This window comes from Gossypium hirsutum, chromosome D06 (genome assembly GCF_007990345.1).
Source record: "Gossypium hirsutum isolate 1008001.06 chromosome D06, Gossypium_hirsutum_v2.1, whole genome shotgun sequence".
NCBI lineage: Eukaryota > Viridiplantae > Streptophyta > Magnoliopsida > Malvales > Malvaceae > Gossypium > Gossypium hirsutum.
The window spans coordinates 8,697,224-8,721,826 of record NC_053442.1 but is presented as its reverse complement, the minus strand read 5'-3'; the positions used below and the strand labels follow the sequence as shown (position 1 = coordinate 8,721,826).

At 36.7% G+C, this 24,603-nt stretch overlaps 1 protein-coding gene across 1 annotated transcript; it reads left to right on the top strand.

The window, feature by feature from the left end:
* The first annotated feature begins 11,104 nt into the window (after positions 1-11,104).
* On the top strand, positions 11,105-17,660 carry LOC107901305 (nuclear pore complex protein NUP1). The gene is made up of 8 exons (XM_016827250.2): positions 11,105-11,512; positions 11,724-11,785; positions 11,914-12,068; positions 12,356-12,569; positions 14,541-14,852; positions 14,946-15,032; positions 15,766-16,437; positions 17,051-17,660. Exons 1-8 carry the CDS (start codon positions 11,230-11,232, stop codon positions 17,495-17,497), a joined length of 2,232 nt encoding a protein of 743 aa, XP_016682739.1. The 5' UTR covers positions 11,105-11,229; the 3' UTR covers positions 17,498-17,660.
* Positions 17,661-24,603: the final 6,943 nt, after the last annotated feature.

Sequence of the window (24,603 nt, the reverse complement as noted above, 5' to 3'; positions counted from 1 at the left end):
GGATAAAATAAGGTCATTTTCAAGCCTTATTTCTCACACAATTTGTATTCCACCTACATCAACACTTTCACAAGCCAATATAAAACATTTAAATCAAGCCAAAACTAAGTCTTATACATGTCATATCAACTCATATGTTCAATTATCCAAACTTACCAAAACAACCATACATACATATAGGCATATTTTACCAAATTTATACCATCACAAACCAATCATCAGCATGTCTATATGATTTCTATCATTTATCCATTTCAAGCACACATTAATATATTAATGCCACTTTTTACATATTAAAAAAATACCAAATACAAGCCATACCAATGGCTAATTTCAACCAAACACATACATGCCATCCTTGACCACTTTTAGCCTATACATGTCATTATAACCTAAAATTTAATTTACTATTTATACCGAAACGAGATGATGGATAGTGTGAGTGATCTCTGCCAAGTTTCCAACCTTTACGAGCTTCAGAGTACTATAAAATAGAGAAAATAAAACAGAGTAAGCATTTTATGCTTAGTAAGTTTGTATAACGGGTAATTAACTTACCATTCATTTTCATTTAAGGTGAGCATATAAATCATACTCAAGCAATTTGGCCAAAGCCCTAACACATATCCTCATCAACATGTTAGTTATGTATTTCATGCGAATATCAAGAAATAGGGATGAACTCATCAAATGTCAAGTTTCCATGTGTTTTCAGGTGTCTACAGGTAGTAATTCATTCAGAATTCATCTTAACATATATCAGAACTTTGCCCGTTGAACGATTTGAAATATAGATGGATACACGGGTAGTACATACGAAGTGCACACAATTGTAATCTGTCAATTCATATTCGGGAATGCTCATGTGAGCATAGCCATATAACGAGAAGCTCATGTGAGTCATGTAACGGAAAGCTCTGGAGAGCCATTAACGAGAAGGCTCAAGCGAGCCAATATCGGGAAGCTCTGGAGAGCCATCAATCGGGAAGCTCATGAAAGATCCTTTAATCGGGAAACTCTGAAGAGTCGTATATCAAGTCACTCATAAGAGCTGTGGTGTGTCTGCAACATATGCAGGATCACAACCAATCGGGATGCTCCGAAGAGCTATTAACAGGAAGCTCGCAAGAATCATATAACAGAAAGTTAATGAGAGCCAAATATTGGGATACTCATTAGAGCTAATAACGGGACGCTCTTTTGAGCTATGGTGTGTCTGCAACATATGCAAAACCATAACCAATTCGAGAACTCTGTATCCATCGAATTTCATTTATTCGAATGGGATTTAATACTTGTCGGATATATGATCAGTGCATTATACATAGCAATTATACATAGCAATTATATCAAAGCATATAAATATTCAATTAACTACACAAACTTACATTGACAAAAGTTCGTGTATTTGTAATCTACTAATCTGATACCTTCTCTTTTCCTCGTTTTAACTTCGTATTTGGTCTATCCGGATCTATATGAATGAATTTAACATCAATTCATATTCAATTCACATCTTTGGCAAATTACCATTTTGCCTCTATACTTTTATTTAATTACAATTTCTTCTCTAGGCTCGGAAAATGAAATTCATGCAATTTAATCATTATTCCAAGCCTAGTAGGTTTTTACATATAACAATAGCAGCCCATATATTTCACAAAATTTAGAATTTTTCCATAAAGTTTACATCTTTTCAATTTAGTTCCTAAATCATAATTTCATCAAAAATTCTTTTACAAAAGTTGTTTATCTATCAACAACCTTTCATTTTCTACCATAGAACTTCATAATTCATGCATACTCATACATGGAAAGACCCTAGTTTAATTATACCTTAATTATACTATATAAGAAAAAATAGAGAAAAAGATGGCCTATTTTCTTCATCTTCTTCATTTGTGCCCAAATTTGAAGGAAAGAAAAACCTAAGAAGTTTTCACCATTCGGTCCCTATTAGGTAAGAAATTTCAAGACAATTTCTTGCAATTTTTATGTTTTCGAGGTCATGAAAGCTAGATTTAGTTAGCCCATATACCAATTTGTAAAACTGTTAAAGTTTTTGAAAGTTGTCATTGTTGATTTTTTGAAGATTTTGGTGTTAAATTGATAGATTTTAAGCTTAGATTATGAAAAAGGATTAGATTGTAAATTTTAATTATTAAGTTTATACTTAGGGACCAAAATTAATAATTTGTAGAACTATCATAAAATTTTGATAGAAATAGATGGTAGAGGGTTTGTAATAAATGTAATTGAAGTCGGTTTCAAACTGAATTTCAAAATTTAAGGTTATGGTTATTTCAATTTTAGGGACTAAATTGAATAAAATGTAAAACTTTAGGGGTATAAAAAATGAAGTTTCATAAGTTCAGTCATATCATTATATAATGTATAAATGTTTGGTATTAATTAATTGAATGAAATAATTGTATAGATCGAGAATTGGATCAAATTGGAGATAATCAATGAAAAATAAAAATTGTAGATTAGTCCTTGATGTTTCAGCTTGTTTGGTGTTTTGGCCATGTAAGTTCATGTAACACCCTAAACTCGGCCTAGACGTCATGGTCGAATCTGGAGATGTTACGAAGAAAAGTTAGAAACCATCGAATGTATCTTCTTTCAAATAAGAACATAATTTGCAGCAGAAGTTTAAAAGTCATTATGTTTTGAAAACTGAGTTGTGTTCTAAAAAATGTTTGTTTGCATAAAACAATTTCTTCTTATAAATTGATTTGTTGAGCGTTGCCAGAAAACGTAAATAAAATCCAAAATCATAAAACAAAAACCAAAATTTCCAGAGAGTCCCAAAATTACAAAACTCTCAAAAGGAAACCAGAAAATTAAGTAAACTTTTAAGTAAATACGATTTACGGACATGTGGTCACAATTGAGCCTCCGTCACACCGACCCGCCTAAGCCTGAGGATTACCTGAACAGAGCAGACAAATAGAAAGTGAGTTTTACAGACTCCGTGTGTAACTCAACCGAAACATAAATTCAGAATTTATCGTACAACAGAACGGAACAGATACAGACATATATCCTTTACAAAATCAAATTGTCAACAGGATCATACATAAATAGACAAGCATAGTCCTACACCCATCCTCTACACACCAACTCTGACCATCCTAACACACCACGTGGGGTTTAAAATAGCTACCCAGCCTTACACACCATGTAGTGTCAGTACGACACTTGTCAGAATAATCGCAGTCGTGTTGCCCGTATATTGGTGAGATATCGCCTTACAGAATACTTCTTCCAAAAATCATATATCCCACCCTACAGTTAGATACAACAAAATACCAGATTAAATAGAATTACCAGATACCAAAATTATTATATCAAACATGCTCGTATAACAGATAACAGACATGCATATACATAGCATATCACATAAACAGTTTATCAAACCTCATGCTTTAAGGCTTATCTAAGTCCATACCGACTCCACGGAAGGCCTACAGTCGATCAGAACGACATGTGTGACCCTAAGGAAAAATTCTAAAATTTAGGCTCACATGTCCGCATGGCCCACATGGCCTGGCCCACGATCTACACGTCCGTATACCCATATGACCTAGCCCATGGTCCATACGTCAGTGTGGCCCTTATGCCCAAATTGGCCTAGGATGTGTGACTTATACGTCCATACACCCCCGTCACATGGTCATGTGTCGTACATAACCTACCACATGATGGGGCACATGCTCGTGTGGCATCGACAGGCCAAATTTTTAGTTTTCATCGATCATCATTTTCTCGTGTTATCGTTGCACACCTGGTTTGATTCTGATACAAACGCAATCCCGAGCCCTTTGAAACCTAGAAATAGTATCCCAACAACTATTTAGCAAATGATTTATGAATTCGACAATAATAACCCAAACAACGCACACAAACTTACTGACGACGAAAATAACCACTATCACGGATTAGGCCGTTGGAGCGAAATTCACTGCTTCACAGTCTTCTCCTACGCAACGCACATTCACAGAAAATTAAATCCCCTAACTACACACCCCTACGCCATTTCTAAAGAGAAAATTCCAAACAGCCTTACAGAAATTAAAAGCTACAGATAAACAAAACCCCACTTACCAAACCAAACGAAAAAAAACCAAAAATCCAAAACGCAATGATAAGAACAAATGATTGTGAACAAGATAGAAGGAGAAAACAAAAAGAAAATTACAGAGAGAGGAAAGGGAAGAACGTCAAAAAAGAAAAAAGGATTTTTGAGAAGAAAAAATAAAATAAAATTACAAAAAATTAATTCAGAATAAAATCCCAACTCCCCCACTATCTACTAACCAACCAACTCCCCTAAAACCGACCTACTAACTTATCCAACTACTACAGAGTACCAGTTCTATCCAACTTCTACTGCACAATTGTCACACACTCACAAAAGTAAAAATTAACATCCTTCGCTCACACGAGGGTTCGAACACAAGACTCTAAGGTAAGCTAACACCTTACCACTTAAACTAGCAAGCTCATTCTGATATGAGTTGACCGAAAGTGATATGAAAGCCAAACCACTAAAGATAATGCTAGGATAAAAACTAACATAAATTTCCAAAAGTGGGACTCTAACCCAAGACCTCAAACACACAATCAGAACACTTAGCCACTGAAGCAGATACTCATTTATGATAGAATTCATAAAAACAAAGTTAAATAAATCAAGGCGTTACAGTTCATATGGTAATTTTTGATATAGGTTGTTGTGTATTTGATTTGTAATTCTATATGTGTTTGGTTGTGAATTGGTTCAAAAGGTGAGATTTTGACTAAACTAAAAAGTGGAGTTAATACATGTATTAAGGCTCGTGTGAACTTGGTAAATGTTAGGATATGAGTGGCATGCCAATAGGGTTTTGTGCGTGCTTGTGCAAAATTGGTTACAAATGTTACTAAGATCCAACATTTGCTGTGGACTCGAAGATACATGTGATACATGTTTAGCTTGGAGTGGTAACCTGATATCGTTTTAAAGGTTTAGCCCGGATAGGTAACCTGCCATGTCTGTTTTTAGCTTGGACAAGCAATCGAATGTGTCGTTATAAAGGTTTAGCTTGGATTGGTAACCTGACACGAGTATATTAAGCTCGGATGAACAATTGGTGTGACATAGATACCTGTGTATTTGAGTCTGTTTATTAGGGTTCATCAGGCAAAACTGAGTACATGAATTGAGAAATTGAAATGAGACATAATGATATTGATATTCATTTGTGAAATGTTAAATTTGAACTAGAACAAGGTATTGAAAAAATGACATTAGTATGTATGTAATTGTTTCATTCCATGATTGAATAAGTTTTGAACTGGTAAGTCAAAATGACATGAATTTGTATGATATGTGATTGTGGTATTATATGTTTATTTACAAGTTAAAACTCACCTTATTGATATGTGGTTTGTAATGTCTAGCCAAACTTTGCCAAGCTAAGTAGCTTATTTTATTTAATTGAAAGATGAGGTAAGTTTTTGTTTAATGTCTATGAACTTACTAAGCATTCTATATGCTTATCCTATAGCAACTTGATTTTTAGTGATACCAAAAAATAGATTTTGGAACCCTATTTCCGTAAATTGAGTCTGTAAATATTAATATTTAATATTTATGAGTTTTTTTATAGAAATATATTAAATTTTAGTCTAGTAATTTTGCTGAATTGATAGTTAATTATGGTACAAAGACTAAATTGTAAAATTCCAATCGCTATAAATTTTTAAATAGATAAAGGTCCCAAATGGAAATCAAACCAATTTATAATGTATGTTAGTGGGGAAGGATGTAAGAAACCATTGATCCATGATTAATAGTTGATTAAGTTAAAGGTATAATTAACTTAATTAAACTAAATTAATTAATTATTAAACAAGGTATAAAAGAAAAGTAAATGGAGTTGTCATCTTTATGCTTTCTTCTCTACCGAAACATTTAAGAGAAAAACTGAAAGAAGCTATTTTTGGAAGCTTTCAACTTTCAGTCCTCAATTCTAAAGTGATTTCATGTCATTTTCTTGTAATTTTTATGTTTTTGAGGTCATGGAAGTTTGACTTAGCTAGCCCATGTACCAATTTTCTAAACCGTTAAAATTTTTAAAAGTTGTTATTGTTGATTTCTTAAAAAAATTGATGTTAAATTGATAGATTTTAAGCTTATATATGAAAAAAGGACTAGATTGTAATGTTTAATTGATAGTTTTGTACACAAGGACTGAAGTGAATAATTTGTAAAATAGTTATGGAATTTTGGTATTAATAGAAAGTAGAGGGTCTCTAAGGGATGTAACTGGAATCAATTTTTAAATCGAATCTCAAAATTGAAAGATATTGCTATTTTGGTTTTAGGGATTAAATTGAATAAAATGTAAAACTTTAGAGGTATCAAAAAATAGAATTATATAGGTTCATATATATAATGGAATAATATGAAAATTTTTGGTATTGATGAATTTAATGGAATAATTATATAAATCAAGAATTGGATCAAATCAGAGATAATCTAGGAAAAGCCAAAATTGTCGATTAGTCCTTAGAGGTTCAACTTGCTTGCTATTTAGACCAAGTAAGTTCATATGGTAATTGTTTTATATAGGTTTTTGTGTATTTGATTTGTAATCCTATATGTGTTTGGTTGTGAATTGGTTCAAAAGATGAGATTTAGACTAAACTGAAAAGTGGAGTTAATATGTGTAATAAGGCTCGTGTGAACTTAGTAAAGGTTAGGATACGATTGACATGCCAATAGGGTTTTGTGCGTGCTTGTACAGAATTGGTTACAAATGTTACCGAGATCTAACATTTGTTGCGGACTTGAAGATACATGTGATATAGATTTAGCCCGGAGTGGTAACCTGATGTCATTTTAAAAGTTTAGCCTGGACGACTAACTTGACATGTATATTTTTAGCTTGGACAAGCAATCGAACGTGTCATTATAAAGGTTTAGGTTGGATTGATAACCTGATATGAGTATATTCAACTTGGACGAGCAATTGGTGTAACAGAGATACCTATGTATTTAAATACATTTACTAGGGTTAATTAGGCGAAACGATTAAAGTGAAATTAAATGATATGAACTTAATGTCCAAATGGACAATAGTTGAATTGAATATGAGTATGTTATTGAATTGTTGACATTGTCATGTATATATATACATGATTGTAACATTCCTTAGTTGAATAAGTTTTGAGTTTGGTTATGTGAATTATTTGAATAGGCATGTTACGTACTTGTGATATCATATGATTTGATTATAAGTAAATATTCAACTTTTTAATGTTTTGGTTTGTCGTGTTTGCCAAAATATACAACTTGTGGTAGTTTTTTGTATTTAATTAAAAGCTAAGGTAAGTTTTGTTTAATGCCTATGAACTTACTAAGCATTTAATATGCTTACCCCATTTGTTTTCCCATTTCCTAGTAGATCAACACTTGCAGAACGCATCAAGCCAGATTGTTCGAAGTTCACACTATCCTATCACTGAATTGGTAGATGTTTGATCATTTTGAACTTAGAGTTGTGGCATGTATATAGGTCTTGGTACATACCTTAAGGTATAAAAGTCTTGATGAATTTAACATGGAAATGAATTTAGCTCATGATGATTTCAAATGTTGTTCATGACAATTGGTTTGTTTAATGCATAAAGTGGTTATATTTGATGTTTTTAGGAAGTGATATATGTACCTATTTAAATTTGGCATAAGGAAGATTGTGGTATGAGGTAAAATGAATGGTTAAGTTGATATATGTATTGGCATAGTATGTTTTGATAGATTTAGCATAGGTAAAGTTTGGCATTTGAATGAATTTGGTTGGTATATTCAAATGGCATTGAAATAATTAAGTTTTATTGATATATAAGTAGTGAATGACTTGTTAAGAATTTGAATTGAATGTTTAAACTTGATTGGTATGGTTTTGGCATGTTTTGGACCAATTGAATTTGGCATTAGGTGCAAATGTTATAAGCTTTGTTTGAAGCAATTGAAATAGGTATCAAAATGACTCATTTTTACCAAATACAGGGTCATCGTCTCGACGAGCAACTTTCCTCATCGCAACGTTGACCGACAGTAACTCACGTTGCAATGTCGATGACCTAAGGTCATGACGTGACATATTTTTTTGGCGACGTCATGACGTGGAGGAAACGACGTCACGACATCAACCCTAAAATTTTACAACTTTGTAATTTGGTCATGTTTTGTGCTCGGATTAACAAAAGAGCTTTTGTAAGCTCGATTAAGACTTGAATTTATTGTTTATTAAGAATTGAGTGTATTTAACATTGGATTGCATGTGTAAAGGATTGTTTATGATATATTTGATAGTAGTTTCTCTGGCAACGATTGTGGCATCCTGTAGCTCGGACTCGACAATAGGGTCGAGCAAGGGGTGTTACATATCCCGTTTGTTTTCCCTTTTTCTTGTAGATCGTTACCTTGTGGAATGCACCAAGCTGAATCGACTCGAGGCTTACACTATCTTATCACCAATTTGGTATATGTTTGATAATTTTGAACTTAAGATTATGGCTTGTAAATAGGTGTCTTGATGCATACTTTAATTTTTAAAAGTCTTCATGAGTTGAACATGGAAATGAATTTGGCTTATGATTGTTTTGAATATGTTTCATGACAATGTTTGGTGTTTTGAGAAGGTGATATATGTACCTATTTGAATTTGGTATACGAAAGATTATGGTATGAGGTAAAATGAGTGGTTAAGTGGATATATGAATTGGTATGGTATGTGTAATGATTACTTAATGTATATGTTGATAAATAGTTATCTTTGTTTATAAATAATGTCAAAAAAGTGTAGACAAATGAATTATGTGTGTATTTAAAGTGAAATGGTATGTTTGATAGATTTGGCATAGGTAAGGTTAGACATTTGAATGAGTTTGCTTGGTATGCTCAAATGGTATTAAAATTCTTAAGTTTAATTGGTATATATATGTAGTGAATGTCTTGTTAAGAATATGAATTGAGTGTTTAAACTTGACTAGTATGGTTTTAGTTATGCTTTGGATCAATTGGATTTGGCATTAGGTGCATATGTTGCTAGTTTTATTTGGAAGCATTGAAATATGTACCAAATGACTTATTTTTACCAAAAAATAGGTTCCACTTCGCGACTACGGGATCTCAACGTTGTGACATTGTCATTTTAGTAAGTATTTTCGTAACTAACATAGCCTTTTCGTTGTGACGTGACATACTAAGATGACTATGTCGCAACAAGGAAATGTCGAGGTCACGATGTCAGCCCGAGATTTTCTAAACTTTGCTGTTTGGTTCTATTTCAAGCTCGAGTTGTCAAAAGAGCTTTTGTAAGCTCGATTAAGACTCGAAATTGATTATTTAACACGAATGGAATGTGAATGATACTTAATTGCATGTATGAATGAATAATTACAGTATATTTGACTGTATTTTCTTTGGCAACGATTGTAGCATCCTATAGCTCAGACCCGTCAATAGGGTTAAGCGAGGGGTGTTACATTGAACTTGTCCAACAATGGCTCAAAATTTTTTTTCCTGTGCTTTTAGATATTGTAGATCAAAGCCTAGAAACTTACCTAGCTTTGTAGTAACTAGCACTTATAGAATTTATGTAAATAGTTTTTGAAATTAGGGATGACAATTTTCACTCACCATTAACTCTAATTTCTCTAAATTTGTGTTTTGAGCTTCCTTAACCTCTTTATGTTCGTCGAAGTTTGCTTTAAAAAAGATATAGTTATCATATGCAAAAAATAAATGAGAGAGGAAAATAATTGTGTCCAATCCTAATACGATGAATTTTATTATTTTCTTTCAATTTAAGTAAAGCCATTGAAAGAACATTATGTCAGAGGATAAACAAATACAAAGATAGTGAGTCACCTTGTCTCAAGCCTCTATTTTGCATTATGTAAGCAAATTGATCCCCATTTACCAGTGCCTAATAGCTAATCGAAGAAACACATTGCATGATATTTTGAATTCAAAATTACTATAACTTTTTTTTTTGTTATCATGAGAAAGATTTCCACTCCTACCGTAACATTATTGCTAATTTTCCTGTTCCAAACAGTAAGTGCTCTAAAAAGGGGTAATTGGGTCACTGATTATAGGTTTCAATCTATTGGCCATGATTTATGCAATTAACTTATAGACTACATTACAACGACTTATTGGTTTATAGTCATCTACTCTTTGCAGTCATTGTTTCTTCGGTACAAGGGCAATGAAAGTCTTATTCATTTCTTTAAACATTTTATCAGTTCGAAGGAAGTTCAAGACTGCCTTAGTGAGTGACTCACCCACAATATACCAATTTTTCTAGAAAAGAATAAAGCAAGTTTACCATTTGGCCTAGGAGCTTTAGTTGGATTAAACATCAAGTACCAACTTCACCTCTTTTTTTATGAAAGGAGCGTCAATTTGCTACTTAATTTCCTCTCCCTTTTCCCCATCTTTGACTAAATAAATCCTTTTAAAATGCTCAACAAATGTTCCTTAATACTTCAAGCTCCTCAATCACTTGTTTTTTCTCTCTCAAAACAATCTTTTCTAGCTCTCCTTTTATTAACCAATACATGCAAATATTTGGTGTTTCTTCCCCTTGCACTACTAGCCAATTAATTTCATGATTTTGGAACAACAAAATATTAAGTATTTTTTCTAGTTCCCATCTTATAATTCTTTCCTTTTCTACCGTGTTAGGTTTCCTTATATTTTGTTGTAAAAAGAATTGTTCTTTTTCTAGTACACATTTCCTCTCTTCCAAGTTACCAAACATTTCTTTATTCCAAAATTTCAAGGCTTGATTTGAAAATTTTATTTTTAACTTGAGAACAAAGGTGAAACTAGGATCAAAATAACAAAAGTTATAAATGCTAAGGGCTAAACCTATTATTATGTTAATTTTACCAAAAATAGTAGTTTATCCAAAGAAAAATCATTAAATAAAAATATATGAAACTAGTTGGTTAATTTTTTTTACATATGGCATGTCCCCATTGGTTGTAGACAGTGAAAAAATAAAAACAAATGTACTGTAGCTAAAAACTAAAAACAAAAAAGGGACCAAAAGAAAATAAAAGTGCGCTTCGTAGTAAACACAGGCACAGTGACTCAGTGAGTTGGTGCGTGATTGCGCGTGGGAGAGACGAAGAGAGAGACAAACTGAGAAGACAACTCGAATGGAAGAAACCACCGAAACGACGCCGTCCTACTCATTGCAGGATCAGGCTACGACAGAGCGCGGCGCCGGCGGGAAACTAAGGAGGCAACCGCCGCGTCGACCACCTACCACACCCTACGCCCGTCCTCAGCAGAACCAATCCTTACGCGGTCGCTTACTCTCCAAACTCGTCGATCCGGCTTGCCGTCTCATAGCCAGCGGCGCCTCTAGAATCCTCCCCTCTCTCTTCTTGAAACCCCTCAACAACGATTCTCTCCCGCCGCCAGAACCTCAAGCTCATGGTCAGTTATATATATTTGAATAAAACATCTCTTTTAAAACTTATTCTCTTCTTGGGATTAATTTGGGTTCTTTAGGGTTTTAGAGCGACTCAACTTTTTAGGTAAAAGGAGATGGAGATTTTTAATGAATTCCTTTTTCACTTCTAGTTGTTAATTAAATCTTGAATTGCTGTTATTTGTTGTTGAAGTTTGTCAGTTTTGTTGGAAACAGGTGAGTTGGACGAAGATATAGAAGAACATACTAATGAAGAAGATCAAAGTTGTTATTCAACTGTAAGGGTTTCTATTTTCGCTATAAATTTTGTAAAATCACATTGCACTCTATTTAAGCGGAAATTTGTTAATTTTGAGCTTTTCCTGATGGCCTGGTTTGAATGAGTATATTTGCATTCCTTTCCTAGGTAGTAGTGTCCAAAACAGCTGGTACTACTCGGACAACTGATGGACCAAAGGCTGGTTCTGGCATTGCTGAACATAGAAAAGGCAACCAGGGTGACATTAGAGACGACGGGCTTTCAGAAATTGAGAAGCTAATGAAGGGGAAAACATTTTCGAGGTAACTAGTTTTTTGTTGTTTTAAATTTCACATTCTCTGTGTTGTTCTTAAATTTTAAACTTGATTGTTTCTGCCGAGAATTACTGGTTTTGTCAGAACATCATTTATAGCCATATCCCAATTCCCAGCCATTATGCATGGGCTTGGTTTTGATGAATTAATGATCTGTTCATGCTCTTCTATGCTCATAATTCATATATCCATGTTTGTATTTATCTTTCAGGGTGATCATTTAGTTAACTCAAAGAGTTAATTATCTAATATGTGTTTTAACATTCTATACCCAGGGATGAAATCAATCGTCTAATAGGGATTATAAATTCAAAGGCTGTTGATGTTCCTCAAGTTGATCAAGAAGATAGGAATTTAACCCTATCTACTGGAGGTGCCAAGGGGCCTATAGTTTCTCAAAACCTGAGATGGCCGACTGAAGAAAAACAGGATGATCTGAATATAGCTACAACTACAAGGGATTTGGCAACCCCACTTCCGAAGCCAACTGTGAGTGAAAATCACTTTAATGAACTCATATTTTGGATTAATGATATGCACATGGATACTGAGGTTGAATCTTGTGTCATATGTTACTTTCTAGATATGCTGTGATGTTTGTGCAAAAATGAGGAAAAAGTATTCCATTTGTATGTTAAACTTTAATAACACTTTGCTGTCTCGAATCCTTATATTCCTTGAAGCATTCATCTGTTACACACATCATATGGATATGGTATGGTGGTGCAACCCTCTAGATAAATGGAAAACCTTTTGGAAAGAATTAACATGTCCACACCACATTTTGATACGAGTAACATAGCTTGTAGAAACCCACAGATTTTATTTTTAAATTCAATTATTTGAACTTGTAACTATCATAACAAAGTAATTTAATCTTTAATGAAATTGATGTCGGACATGGAAGGGAATTGCTTCAAATTAAGGTAATCTTTTTATATGATGGTTGAGCACTTCTAACTTTAGGGTGGGCTGGATAGAGGGTATGGTTTAGAAAAGAAAGACTTAATTTAGGGATCAAAAGAAAGCAAAAAAGAAGAAAAAAAGGTATAGATATCTGTGCTGATTTCTGTGGTGAATAGTACCCTAAACAGTGGTTTGAGTTGAAGCTTGGGGTTGCTTTTGTGGAAGTTCAGTTAGAGTTTGATAGGTGGCCATTCTAGGGTTTCAATAAAACTATCTAGGGCTGGTGTTATTTTTAAACAATGCTGCAAAGCTGAAGAAGATAAACTATCTAGCCTTCTCACCAATGCTCAAATACTTCACACTTTGGCTAGGAATTCCTTCATACAAATTTAGAAGAGAGAATAACAGCTGTTAAATTCTCAAAATTTTGTTTATTAACTTTAAGAGGTTAGATACTTGGGTGCCTATTTGTGGACATCTAACAATCGTACTCACTCAAGGAGTAAAAAGATGCATTAGAATGTACCCTATAATTAGAAGTAGTTATAGATATACTTTTGAAGTTAATAATTCAATCAAAGATTTAAGTAACAAACTTTTGAATAGGCTTGTGACAGATAACTAAATGCTTTTGTGGAAGCTTTTGACTTACCAAAAGTGGATATAAATAACGGCTGGCCAGTGTTAGTGTGTTACCAAGCTGTTTGCCTTAGTACCAGACAACAAAAGCACTTCAGACCTTTTCTGACGAGGTGCATTTGGTTAGGTACTAAGTTGGTGCACCTAGGTGGGCTTTTTTAGAAGTTAGTAGGTGCAAAAAAGAAGAAGAAAAAAGCATGCCTAACTGAAGTTCTTTATAATTTCTATTTTTGCATGAATTGTACCTTCAATAAATAAGAAACAGGAAATATCAGACTGAACTTCTCAATTTTGTGTATTTAACAGCAAACGTGGACTTGAAAGAAATCTTTCATACTGCCCAACAAAAGAACAAAGACATCTAAGGAAATCATGCATATTGACCAATAAATGACTAGGAAAAAGTTGCCTGTTTTGTAGGATAAACCAGGCAAAGTTTAGAGTTTATTATCAGAAATGTAACACTAAGCTTATCTTTCTTGTATATACACATACAAAGCACACAAGCATATATATATATAATGTATTTTCACTCTAGCTTGTGTTACTTTTGCTTCTTGTACCTCAAGCACTGTAAGAGTTATAGTGCCTAGAGTGTGCCTTCTGCCCTTGACAATATTGGGTTAGGCTCTTGAAAGTAAATTAAATGAATTACTACAGCTGTTGGGTTGGTTGGGAAGAGGAAGGTTGGCTAGGATGAGCCTTATGGGAATTCCCATGGATAGAAGTTTACTAGTATGTCTAATCTCTGTGTATGTGTGTTTCATAACACGCGAATGCATGAACAAAGTTGCATCTTTTCTCATGTCCATCATATATCAATGTACCTGTACTCTTACGTACAATGGAATCCGATGTACTTGTCCTCATATCTTTTCTGTTCTGTGTTTATTTAAATTCTATGAAATATTGCAGCTCCTAAATGATACTGCACCTTCACCAATTGAAATTGCAAAAGCATACATGGCAAACCGGACATCAGAATCAAACCTAGGTTCTAAGAGTATTATATCAAAAGATGAAAGACCAACAATGCTTGCTAATGATTTTGCATCAGAACCATTTGTTCCATTTGCTTCACCGAAGGCATCCACATGTTGGCCAGGTTCCATGGTACATGATCAGCGTAGTTATCTAACTCCACAAAGTCAAAGAGGTAGATTTGGACTTCATAACATTCCAAGAACCCCTTACTCCAGAACCATCTATTCAAAATCTAAATCCAAGGTTTGGACTTTTAAAATTTTGTTTGTATTCTGTTGTGATTTACATCTGATGCTTGCTAGAGATTTATTTTTCTTGTTACTTGCATTTAATCAGATGGCTCATGTACGAGGCGAGGGTGATGCTTTCCTGAATGGTTCATTCTCTCCTTTACAGCAATCACAAACTCCTGCATATGGGCAGGTAATTTTTCATGATTAGCGGTTTTGTGGGTACTCACGATTATACTTCTAGTATATATGTACACATACAAAAATACATATTATTTTACCAGTATACCCTCTACACATATGCATGCATAATTTCTCTCATCTTAATTTAAAATTTTAAAATGATATGGATAATATTATAAACATGCATACTTATTTTTTATCTTTTTCATTTTCTCTCATCTTATTTTACCAATTTGTAATGATTTTGATGTTATGCATCAAGGTGGAAAATAGTCATATTTCTTATTTTCTTGCCTTTCAATTTTCTTTCCTATCAATCACACTCAAAATTTATTCTCTTTCCACTTTTCACCCAAATTGTTTCACTTTTCCACTCTACCATGTATACCCTTAAGCTTTGCGTGGTAGCAATGATAGAAACGAGTAAAGATGGAAAAGTGTTTAATCCAATGGTTAAGCAAGCTACATACTAGAAAGTGGTTATGAAATCTAATTATTAGATTTCGTAGTAAGCAAGGCCTTGGGGGGAAAATGTGCACCTGGGTTGGACATAGCCCGATTTGTGTGTTTATGTGTGTGCTATCCCAAAGCTGGATAGATATGAAAGCTGAATGAGGGAATATTTATCATGGTCTAGCAGCTCATGCCTATTTGCAACTCACGTTTTGATGAATTGAACTCTTATAATCATTACATCTATTTGACTTGAGTCATTTGTTTGTTGTTTGAACATAAAATTGAAGTTGAGGAGCAACATGGTGGATAAAGGCTATGGATCTGTGGGACCCATTCGCAGGATTTGTCATAAGGGCAGTGCAGAAATTCCATCCAGAGGATCTATTTATTCTCATTCATCATTAAATGATGCTTTTCCAGTGGGAAATTCCAATGTTTCCAAAGGTCAATTTTCTTCAATCAAGAAGAATTTGGAACAAGGAGGCGCCAGTAGCTCCTCAGATATTCAATCAGTAGATGGTAATAGGAGCTCTGAAATGGGTATCCCACCTGTTCATCCTCATTCCAGTCAGATGGCTAGGACAATATTGGAGCATCTTGAGCGAACTCTAGTGACTCCTAAGAAGAAGTCTGAGGAGTTAAAGATAGCCACTTCATGGAAAAAATCTCAGTCTTCGGATGTTAATGCTGCCGTTTCAGTGGACCACAACGGTTTGCAAAATTTAGGACTTGATTCTTCTAAAAGCAGGGATAAATTGAACAACAGAAGCTCTGCTCCATGGAATGATAACCCAATTTCTGTCGCTTCTCCAGAAAGTACCATTGAGGCTAAGAATGTGAAGAAAACTTCTGCTTCCAATTTAAAAGTTGATAGCACAGTTACAATGTTTGGCAATAATGCAGGGTCTTTACTAGATTGTGGAAAAACTCAGGATTCTCAAATGAAGACTGCACACAAGGTATTTCATTCATCCTTTTATTATTATTCTGTGACCATGCGTGATCTTATTAGGTCTTATACTTTACTAATGGCCCATTCTCATGCCATACTGCTAATCATTTTGCGAAGCACTTTCCTAGTAAGTATAAACTATAATTAGAAGCATCGAAGTTTACAGGCTCTCCGTATCTTTTAAGAGGAAATTTAACCTTTCTTCCCCTAATATATCTTGGAGATACCATATAGAAAATAATACATATCTTTTATCAGCAAATGCAATATGGTACATATACCAACTCCAATTTCTACGATTTTGTTGTCCCAACATGGAAAGTGAGAATATAACTTTTTCTGTCTATTTTTTCGTCTCTCATACTAAGTGCATTACTTGATAGTAATCTCTTTCAGCCTCTCATACGAAGTACATTAGGTGATAAGATATACTATCAGTTTATCTCCCTCAAATCAACTCTGAAATTTGGTTGGGGTCATGAATCTGGTAATCATAATATGATGCTGGGGCAATATTAATAACTTACTCTGCGTCTCACTTGCCAATTTGCTTGGTCTATTAATTACTTGGAACTTTTGGTTACATCAAAGAATGCCATACTAATCAATTTATTTGACAGGATCTCCCAAAGTTCACCGGTGCTGCAGTGTCTGAGGCACCATGTGAGGGTTTGCTAAAGCCTTCATCTAATTCCTCGGGAAATAAACCTGTTTTGGCTTCAATTTCTGTGACCAAGCCCGAGCAAAGGTGGATGTTTACTTCGGATAATAGCACGGGATTCACATTCCCTGTTTCTGCATCTTCCGGTGTGTCTTCTGAGCCTCCAACACCAACCATCATGCCATTTCTATCAGGTAGCAGTCAGCATCAACCCAAAGAGGAACCAACAGAACCTTCATATAGTTTTGGGTTGAACAGATCTTCTCCTGCCCTCGTTTTTTCATTCCCTTCAACAAGCGGTGCCACCAACCATGTTGATGCTTCGGATATTAGCTTCAACTTCGGATCCGATAGGTCATCAAGAATATGTTTCAGTCCAATTGGAAAAAATACCATATGCCACTGACACACAAATAGATATTTTTAATTTTCCTTTTTGGGTCCTGGGAGACTTTAGCAAGTTGGAGTTTGATGATGAGAATCTCAATTGGTTATATGCTTTTATTATAGGAGAAAGCAAAAGCTGAAACATGGATTCAGTTAATTTTAGAACTTAGTTATTATTATTATATTTTGGTTATTACTTAAAACTGTGTTTTCATTGGTTAAGGCTGTCATCTAAAAGTAAGAGTTAAATTACAGAACCATCCTCCATTTTCCCACGGCTTCTTTGTTCCCATTTTTTGAGTATCCTGTTTTAGGTCTCTGAAACAGTAAGATTTTATTTTTTTGAAAGTTGAGGGCGGGGTTGCCATTTCGGAGAATTTGTGTCCACCACAGGAATCACATGTTACGCGACCGACAACTTGTCTTTTCACTTATCACCTCGAATGAATGGCATTGATGTTATTCATAGGCTTGTTTGAAGGGCAAATCCCACAGACGGAAGAGAAAAACCAGTTTAGCAATAACCGTTGTTAGAGTTATATCATCAACCCTAACTATTTCATCAGCTGCACACGAATCTCACTCTATTAATATGATTTCATTCTCATACAAACCTTTTGCAAAGAGAAGAGCTAGCATCCGTCCAGCGCGCAGGAAAGAGAAGACTGGAAAGCTGGAGTCAGCCAACCGTGGTGAAAAGGCGGCAAGCACAGATGAGAGGGACATCACTGAAGAGCTTAACTGACGAGCTATTTTGTGATTAGCGCTTCTGCTCACTAGCTAGATCGGACTGTCTGTACCTTTGCTAACTCCGCTTGTAAGGAAGTTAGTCCATAGCGCTCACCGGTCCAAAGCATTTAGAAATCGTCCGTCGATTGAGAGATGGAATCAAACGCACAATGGGAAGTGGGAGATAGGCTTGGAGACAAATGGTACTTGGGAGCTGCGCCGCTTCAAGAGGAAACCCGGGAGTCGATCACACGAAAACTTTGCAGTAACCCTACTCAGCACCAATAAGCGACCATTCCTTAACGAGGGAGTACTCAGCGGGAAATCTCTTTAGACTTTAGAGAAGAAAAGTCCTAAGCAGCAAGGTCAGTCAATTCTTTCTTTTAGGAAGGCTCACACGTGCCATTGATTTAGCTGAATTAGCTTTTGCCGTTGGCGATCTTCTCTTTTCTGAAGCAACGGAGGAAGGAAGTTACTCAACTGTTAAGTGGAGGAAATGGAATTCATAAGTCACACAAGAATTGCTCAAGGTTGGAGGCAGGGCTACGGGCGGCTAGAAGGGATCATCCCACACAAGGAATAGAGAGGAATCCCCTAAAGAGAAATGGGAAAACCTATGCTATTTCAGCTGTTGGTGCCATTGATTAAGTTGAGTTTGGGAAGGCGGTCTCCTATATAGGAGAAAGACTGATTTTAGCGGACATTGCTTCTACGTAGTTTTGTACCCTTGCAGTGGAATAGGAAAAAAGTCTTTCATCAACTAGAACTCCGAGTGAAGGCAACTCAATAAGTAGAGTCTCTATCGCCCTTGGGCTAGGAAGCAGAGAAGGGAGAAGATCTAAAAGAATTAGCTCGGGTTCCAAAGAAAAAAGAAAAGAAGAAATTCCGGTGAGAAAAGCATTCCTTTGACCTTCACTCTTGATGGTTGAATGTTCACAAGACATGTGACCATGACTTATAGAAATGCGCAGATTTGGTAGGTCTCCCGTGAATGAAGTGAAAGAGAAGTCGCCTCTCCCGCAGCAGTTAGCTCTTTTCCTTGAGCTGAGGGTATGAAAGAACTTGGAGTTGCCGCTCTTGGTGCTTTGGCATTTGCAATAGGAAGTTGAGTAGGGGCATGCCTTAAGGAAAGGACTCAATCTCTCGGGTATCTATCAACATATAGAGATCTTGCCTCTGTCGCTGCATAGAGTTATCTTCCTATTCAATCTCCGAGTTCGATACAGGTTTGAGTCGACTGATAAGGAGAGGAGGACACTCAATGAGAAAAAGAAGGGTAAGAAGGTAAACAAACGGAACCGAACCTTCCTTTTATGAATCAAATGGCATAGGCATAAGCTTTTCTTTCAGAGCGCTGAGTGTGGTTAGTTGGCGAGCTAGCTGCCGTCTTTGTTATGTTTGGCTTGGAAGTCTATTATCAGAAGGACTCTTTGGGAAGTGAAAGACTACTACAACTTTTCTAGGAAGTATGAAGTGTACAGTGCACTAGCAGGAGGACTAGAATCATCATCTTCTTATTCAATTCCTTTCCCGGCTAGGAGACATAGTGCTTTCATTCGCAAAAGACGAAGACGAATCTCTTGTTCAAGAATCCCCCGCCCGATTGTTCTTAGGAGTTTGGTTCGCAGTAGAATCACATAGGTGCTGGCACATAGAAAAATCGCTTCGGTAGAAGCTACCTCGATGCAATGAGCTCTTCTGAGTCAGTCTACTTCTCATCTAAGAGGTCAGCAAGAACAGCACAAAGAGCAGCAGTTGATTTAGCCGTCACGACTTCAAATAAACTTCCGGGGAACTTTCGCTAGAATCAGGAAAATGCTTTTGCTTTATAGAGCCAAGAAAGGCCTTTGAAAGCAAGACATAAGGAATGGGAGTCAGAAGGAAGGGACCCCTATGAAGTAGAGCCTGTAGCGCTTTTACCCGCAAAACTCAAACCTATCCGAGGGTTAGGTGAAAGGGATCGGGAGAGCAGTTGAAGACCTCTCGCCTTCGTTGAGCGTATTTCAAAACCTCCCTAAAAGTGCACTTGAGGAGTTTAGCGGCCACGCCTGTACCTGTACGGCTATTTCTTTCACCTTGAAAACCGAGTTGGAATGCTTTTAGAATAGAATGCTTCGTAACCTCACCCTTTCCATCGTTAACACTCCTCCTTAAGCTTCGCTAAAGCGACTACGTACCTCGCTGCTGCTAAGTGTGAATATCCTGAGGCTATCGAGAGTAGGCAGAGGACTATAACATAGAAGAATGGCTACCCGGGCCAAGAAGGGCGATCCATTAGCACGCACCTAGCAAGTCAAGAGTCTGGTCTGATAAGTAATGCAAATGAAGCTATCTTTCCTACTAAATGTATGGTATGCTCTATATTTGGACCTATCATTCGATCCGTTGAACACAAAGCCTATGACAGCTATCAAGCTTGGAGTTGTCCCTAGATACTCTATATTGGTTTTGGGGGAAAGAGTATCAGAACTCTAAGCTGGAACGCTCTTATCTGGAAAAAGTGTTCTACCCTACCCCTAACTACTCTTCCCCGAGCTTCAGCAAGATTACCCATTTTGTTGTGCTAAGCATATGGAAATGGATAACTTCTTGATAGGTCAAGCTTCCTTACTCTTAGTAGAGTCGCAGAAGAAACTCCATTTCTCTAACCAAGACCGGTGGTCATCCCGCTTCATATTAAAGACTATAAAGACTATCTAATTTGTTTTGTCCCGCATCTTCAATCGCAGCCTTGAATTGGAATGGAAAAAAGGACAAACCCAACTAAAAAGAAAGAAAAGTGCCGCCCTTTCTTAGATAGAATCTTCCCCCCGTTCTAGTATAGAACTGAGTCAAGCCTTAAAAAGAAAAGCAAGCTAAGCTTCTTTTTCTTGCGGAAAAGGGCCAGGCAAGGCTCTGAAAGACTATCTGGGGTATCCTGTGGTACCAATGCAATGTGTCCAATCCAAGGGAATGAGGAGAAGGAAATTCGCTCTTGATAAGCCTCCCTTCGTGTCCAATCCGTAGTGACATGATAGCACTTTTAACAAGGTGGGAAGTCAGTTGCAGATTGATGCCGAGCTAAGCTTCGAACGCTCCTTTAACGCAATCCAGTAAGGGTAGCTCCTTTCGGGGAGTCAAGAAAGGTACAAGTTTTAGAAAAAGCCACACTCATGGAAGAGAAGGGAGAAGATCTAAAAGTATTAGCCTGCAAGAAGTGAAGACACAAATGCAGGCTTTGATGATTAGCAGCATCTTGTCTGAGCGAGTGAGCGTGAAGGCATCAAAAGAGGAGCGTAGCAGCTCCCCCGATAGGGAGAGGAGCAGGGGCCATCTCTTGCCTCTTGCGAACATCTGGGCAGTCAACTCAATTCCCACAATCTGAAGGCTATTTGTTCTCGAATATGCGAGATGGACAAAGTCGGCTTCATCTAATGCTTGCTCTCATCTTGCTAAGAAGTTAGCACTACCTTATTCGCTTACCAGAGAGCTTAACCAATAAGAAATCCTTCTTTATTAAAGAAAGCACGGCAATGCGTAATCGCTAAACAAGCCACTAAAGCTACCCACTAATGCAGTCTATTGCTCCTATAGGGAATAGAGACTAGGAAGAGTGATACGTGCTACTCCTACTGTTTCCCTTCCCCATGGTTTAAAGAGCTTGCCTTAGGCTTAGCCTTACTTAGTATTCATCGCATCTCTCAAGACTAATGCAAAAAAATAAGACTAAAGCACTAATGCTACAACTCGTACTATAAAGCAAGCCATAAAGCGAAGGAGAATGACACAGTCTTCTAAGAGTTCTGTGGCATGCAAGACTTCCTTACTTTTGACTTTACCGAGGAAGAGAAGAGAATGCCATTTGAAGGGAAGATGGAGAAGAAGTATATAAGATCTACAACCTATTCTCTTTTAAGAAGAAGTTCTTTTGAAGACAGCCTATTCTTTTTCTTTGACTTCCTTGACTTACTATCAACTAAGTGTACTTCCTTGAAAACTTCAGCTCACTAGACTGCTTGCTACTGTACTGATTCGCTTGGAATGAACCCTTCTCGAACACTCAGAATTCTAGACGATCAAGGGATGAATAGTCTTGGACTGGTGGGATCCTAAGAGTTCGACTTCCTTTTATTCCCTTAGAGATGAAAGAGCCATCGAGATTTAGCCCTTTATCAGCTTCTCTCGGAGGAGTCATAGTCCCATTCATACGATCCTGAAGTTGGGGGAGTTAGACTTACTATCCCACTTTCACTTGGTCTCGCTTTTGAGACGTCCTGCTGTTAGGAAGCCTGTTTCCATCGAAGAGTCCGGTATCATGGTCTACCTTCTTACAGCATCGATACCGAGCTTTGGCCTACCTTTCTCAAGCCTCTTCCCATTTCTAGAGAAAGGCAGTCCCGTAAGCCTTAGGAGAGATCAGGAAAAGCTATTATAGTAGCCCCCCTATCCGGGCTTTATGACTCTATATTCATATTCATGCGAGCAACTTAGTCCCTGTAATCCTGGAAGTCATGCAAGCGTGTTCTTATCCAATCAATCCCTATTGCTCAATCCAGTGGCATCGAAAGTCTTCTTCTTTCGTTCCTTGGGCTGTTGGAGGCATTCAAAAGGCGTCTTCAACAATGAAAGTGACCTTATCTTTGTTAAAAAAGCCATATTTGGTGTAGAAAGCTCTCCCCCTTCGTACGTTGGTCTCGATCCTCTCGTATCGTATTCACTCTAGCTTCTTTTTTCCTCTTCCTTTACCTTTCGATTTCGAGAAGACAGTGCCAGATCTTTATACAGTTGCAAAGGTACCCTTTTTATCAAGCTTGAGTGCTGTCGATTACTTTCTTTCCTGTTGAAGGAATACCCGCTGCTAGAGTACTCGTAAGAGCTGCCAAGGCGCTGACTGAAAGGATGATAGGATTATCCTCTTTTGGGAAGGATTAGGCCTTAGACTGGAACAATTCTAAAAAAGAAAAAGGGGGCGTTGCGTTCTTCCTGTCTTGAGGTAGGTATGCTTACGTGATTGAGGATTGAAGTAGGATATGTCCCTATATGATGCAGAGGGTATATGATTGGAAGACTGGCAGGAATACTTAATTAATGCTTACAACGGTAGAAGGACTAAAAGGAACTTATCATCATCAGACAAAAGGAGAGGGGTATGGGCCTACAGAAGGCAAAATATGAACGCCCTCTACTTAACAAATGAACGAATCAAGACAATATCAGACTGGGAGGAAGACTGCGACTACTCTTAGACCACTTCGACTTAGGGTTAAAGTGAGGGTAGTCATGAGGCTAATTGGTAGTTATGCTTACAAAGGATCAAGAAAAAAGCATTGAAAATTCCACGATTAAGCCATAGGGGACTACTTTCAATACAGAATTTCCGAAAGAATCTCAATTGGAAAACTATTATCAAAGCGGGGATTTTTCCTTGTAAAAGGCCCTCACGTAAGATTTTCATCTTCAACTTCATGATCGGGTGTACTATATGGACTAGACGGCCTATGGGATATACTTTCAAGCCGAGGCATTCCGAACTCATGGGGCAACTTTTACATCGATCGTGAAAGAAGAAGGCTCGGAAAAAGAAAAGAGACTTCAACCCTTAGCTTCACTTCAGGGGTTTCCCAGTCTCAAGGCAAAGAAAATGCCGTAAGCAAGAAAGACGATCGGGAAGGATTACAAACCTGAAAGAACGTATCCACGCTCTACGATAACAACTGACCGACTGGACGAGAGACGTAGTCCGCCCGGAAGGTAAGCAACTACTGGAACTCAAAGCACCCTCACACCTGACTCTGATTCAACAACAAAAGGAAATGTGCCAAGCGAGAGCTTTGACATCACTTGTGACTCAAGAAGGGAAGAAACTTCACTCGCACAACTAACAAAGAGAAAAGTAGGACTTTCAGCGGATGACGTGGGAAAGTACCCTCAAGCCAAATGAAATTCAACCTAATACGATTGATTCCCTTGCTTCAAAGGTAGAACCTTAGTGTTGGGGCTATGCTATTCCACATCAATAGCAAATGAGAGAGCAATATAAGACAGACAAGAGCCAGACAGAAGAGCAAGACAAAGTACTCAAGCAAAAGTAACTGGACCATCGGAAAGAGAGTATGGAACCTGAAAAAAAGGCTCCTGCACCTCGAAAGAAAGGCAAAGCTATTCCAGTATGAACTCAAGGCAATTCACTTTTGTAACGAAGGTAAAGTCTTTTCCAACCCAATATGCTCAACCCTGAATGAGATTGATTTGAGGACTGGGTTTTGGAAAATACCCTACTAGCTTGACACCCTCGTAGCATACACAGAAGCATCCCAAGAACGAACCTTGTAGTATCAGCACAGAGATAAAGGATAGAATTTTGATAGCACTGGCCTTCCTCGGGATTACATTACAAGCAAGAGCCTTTCACTGAAC

What these genes read in the sequence shown, in the direction of transcription:
- LOC107901305 (XM_016827250.2), top strand. Translation starts at nt 11,230, where the DNA reads ATGGAAGAAACCACCGAAACGACGCCGTCCTACTCATTGCAGGATCAG. An exon ending in CCCCACTTCCGAAGCCAACT is followed by an intron (nt 12,570 to 14,540) that starts GTGAGTGAAAAT and finishes GAAATATTGCAG; the next exon opens with CTCCTAAATGATACTGCACC. An exon ending in AAATGAAGACTGCACACAAG is followed by an intron (nt 16,438 to 17,050) that starts GTATTTCATTCA and finishes TTTATTTGACAG; the next exon opens with GATCTCCCAAAGTTCACCGG.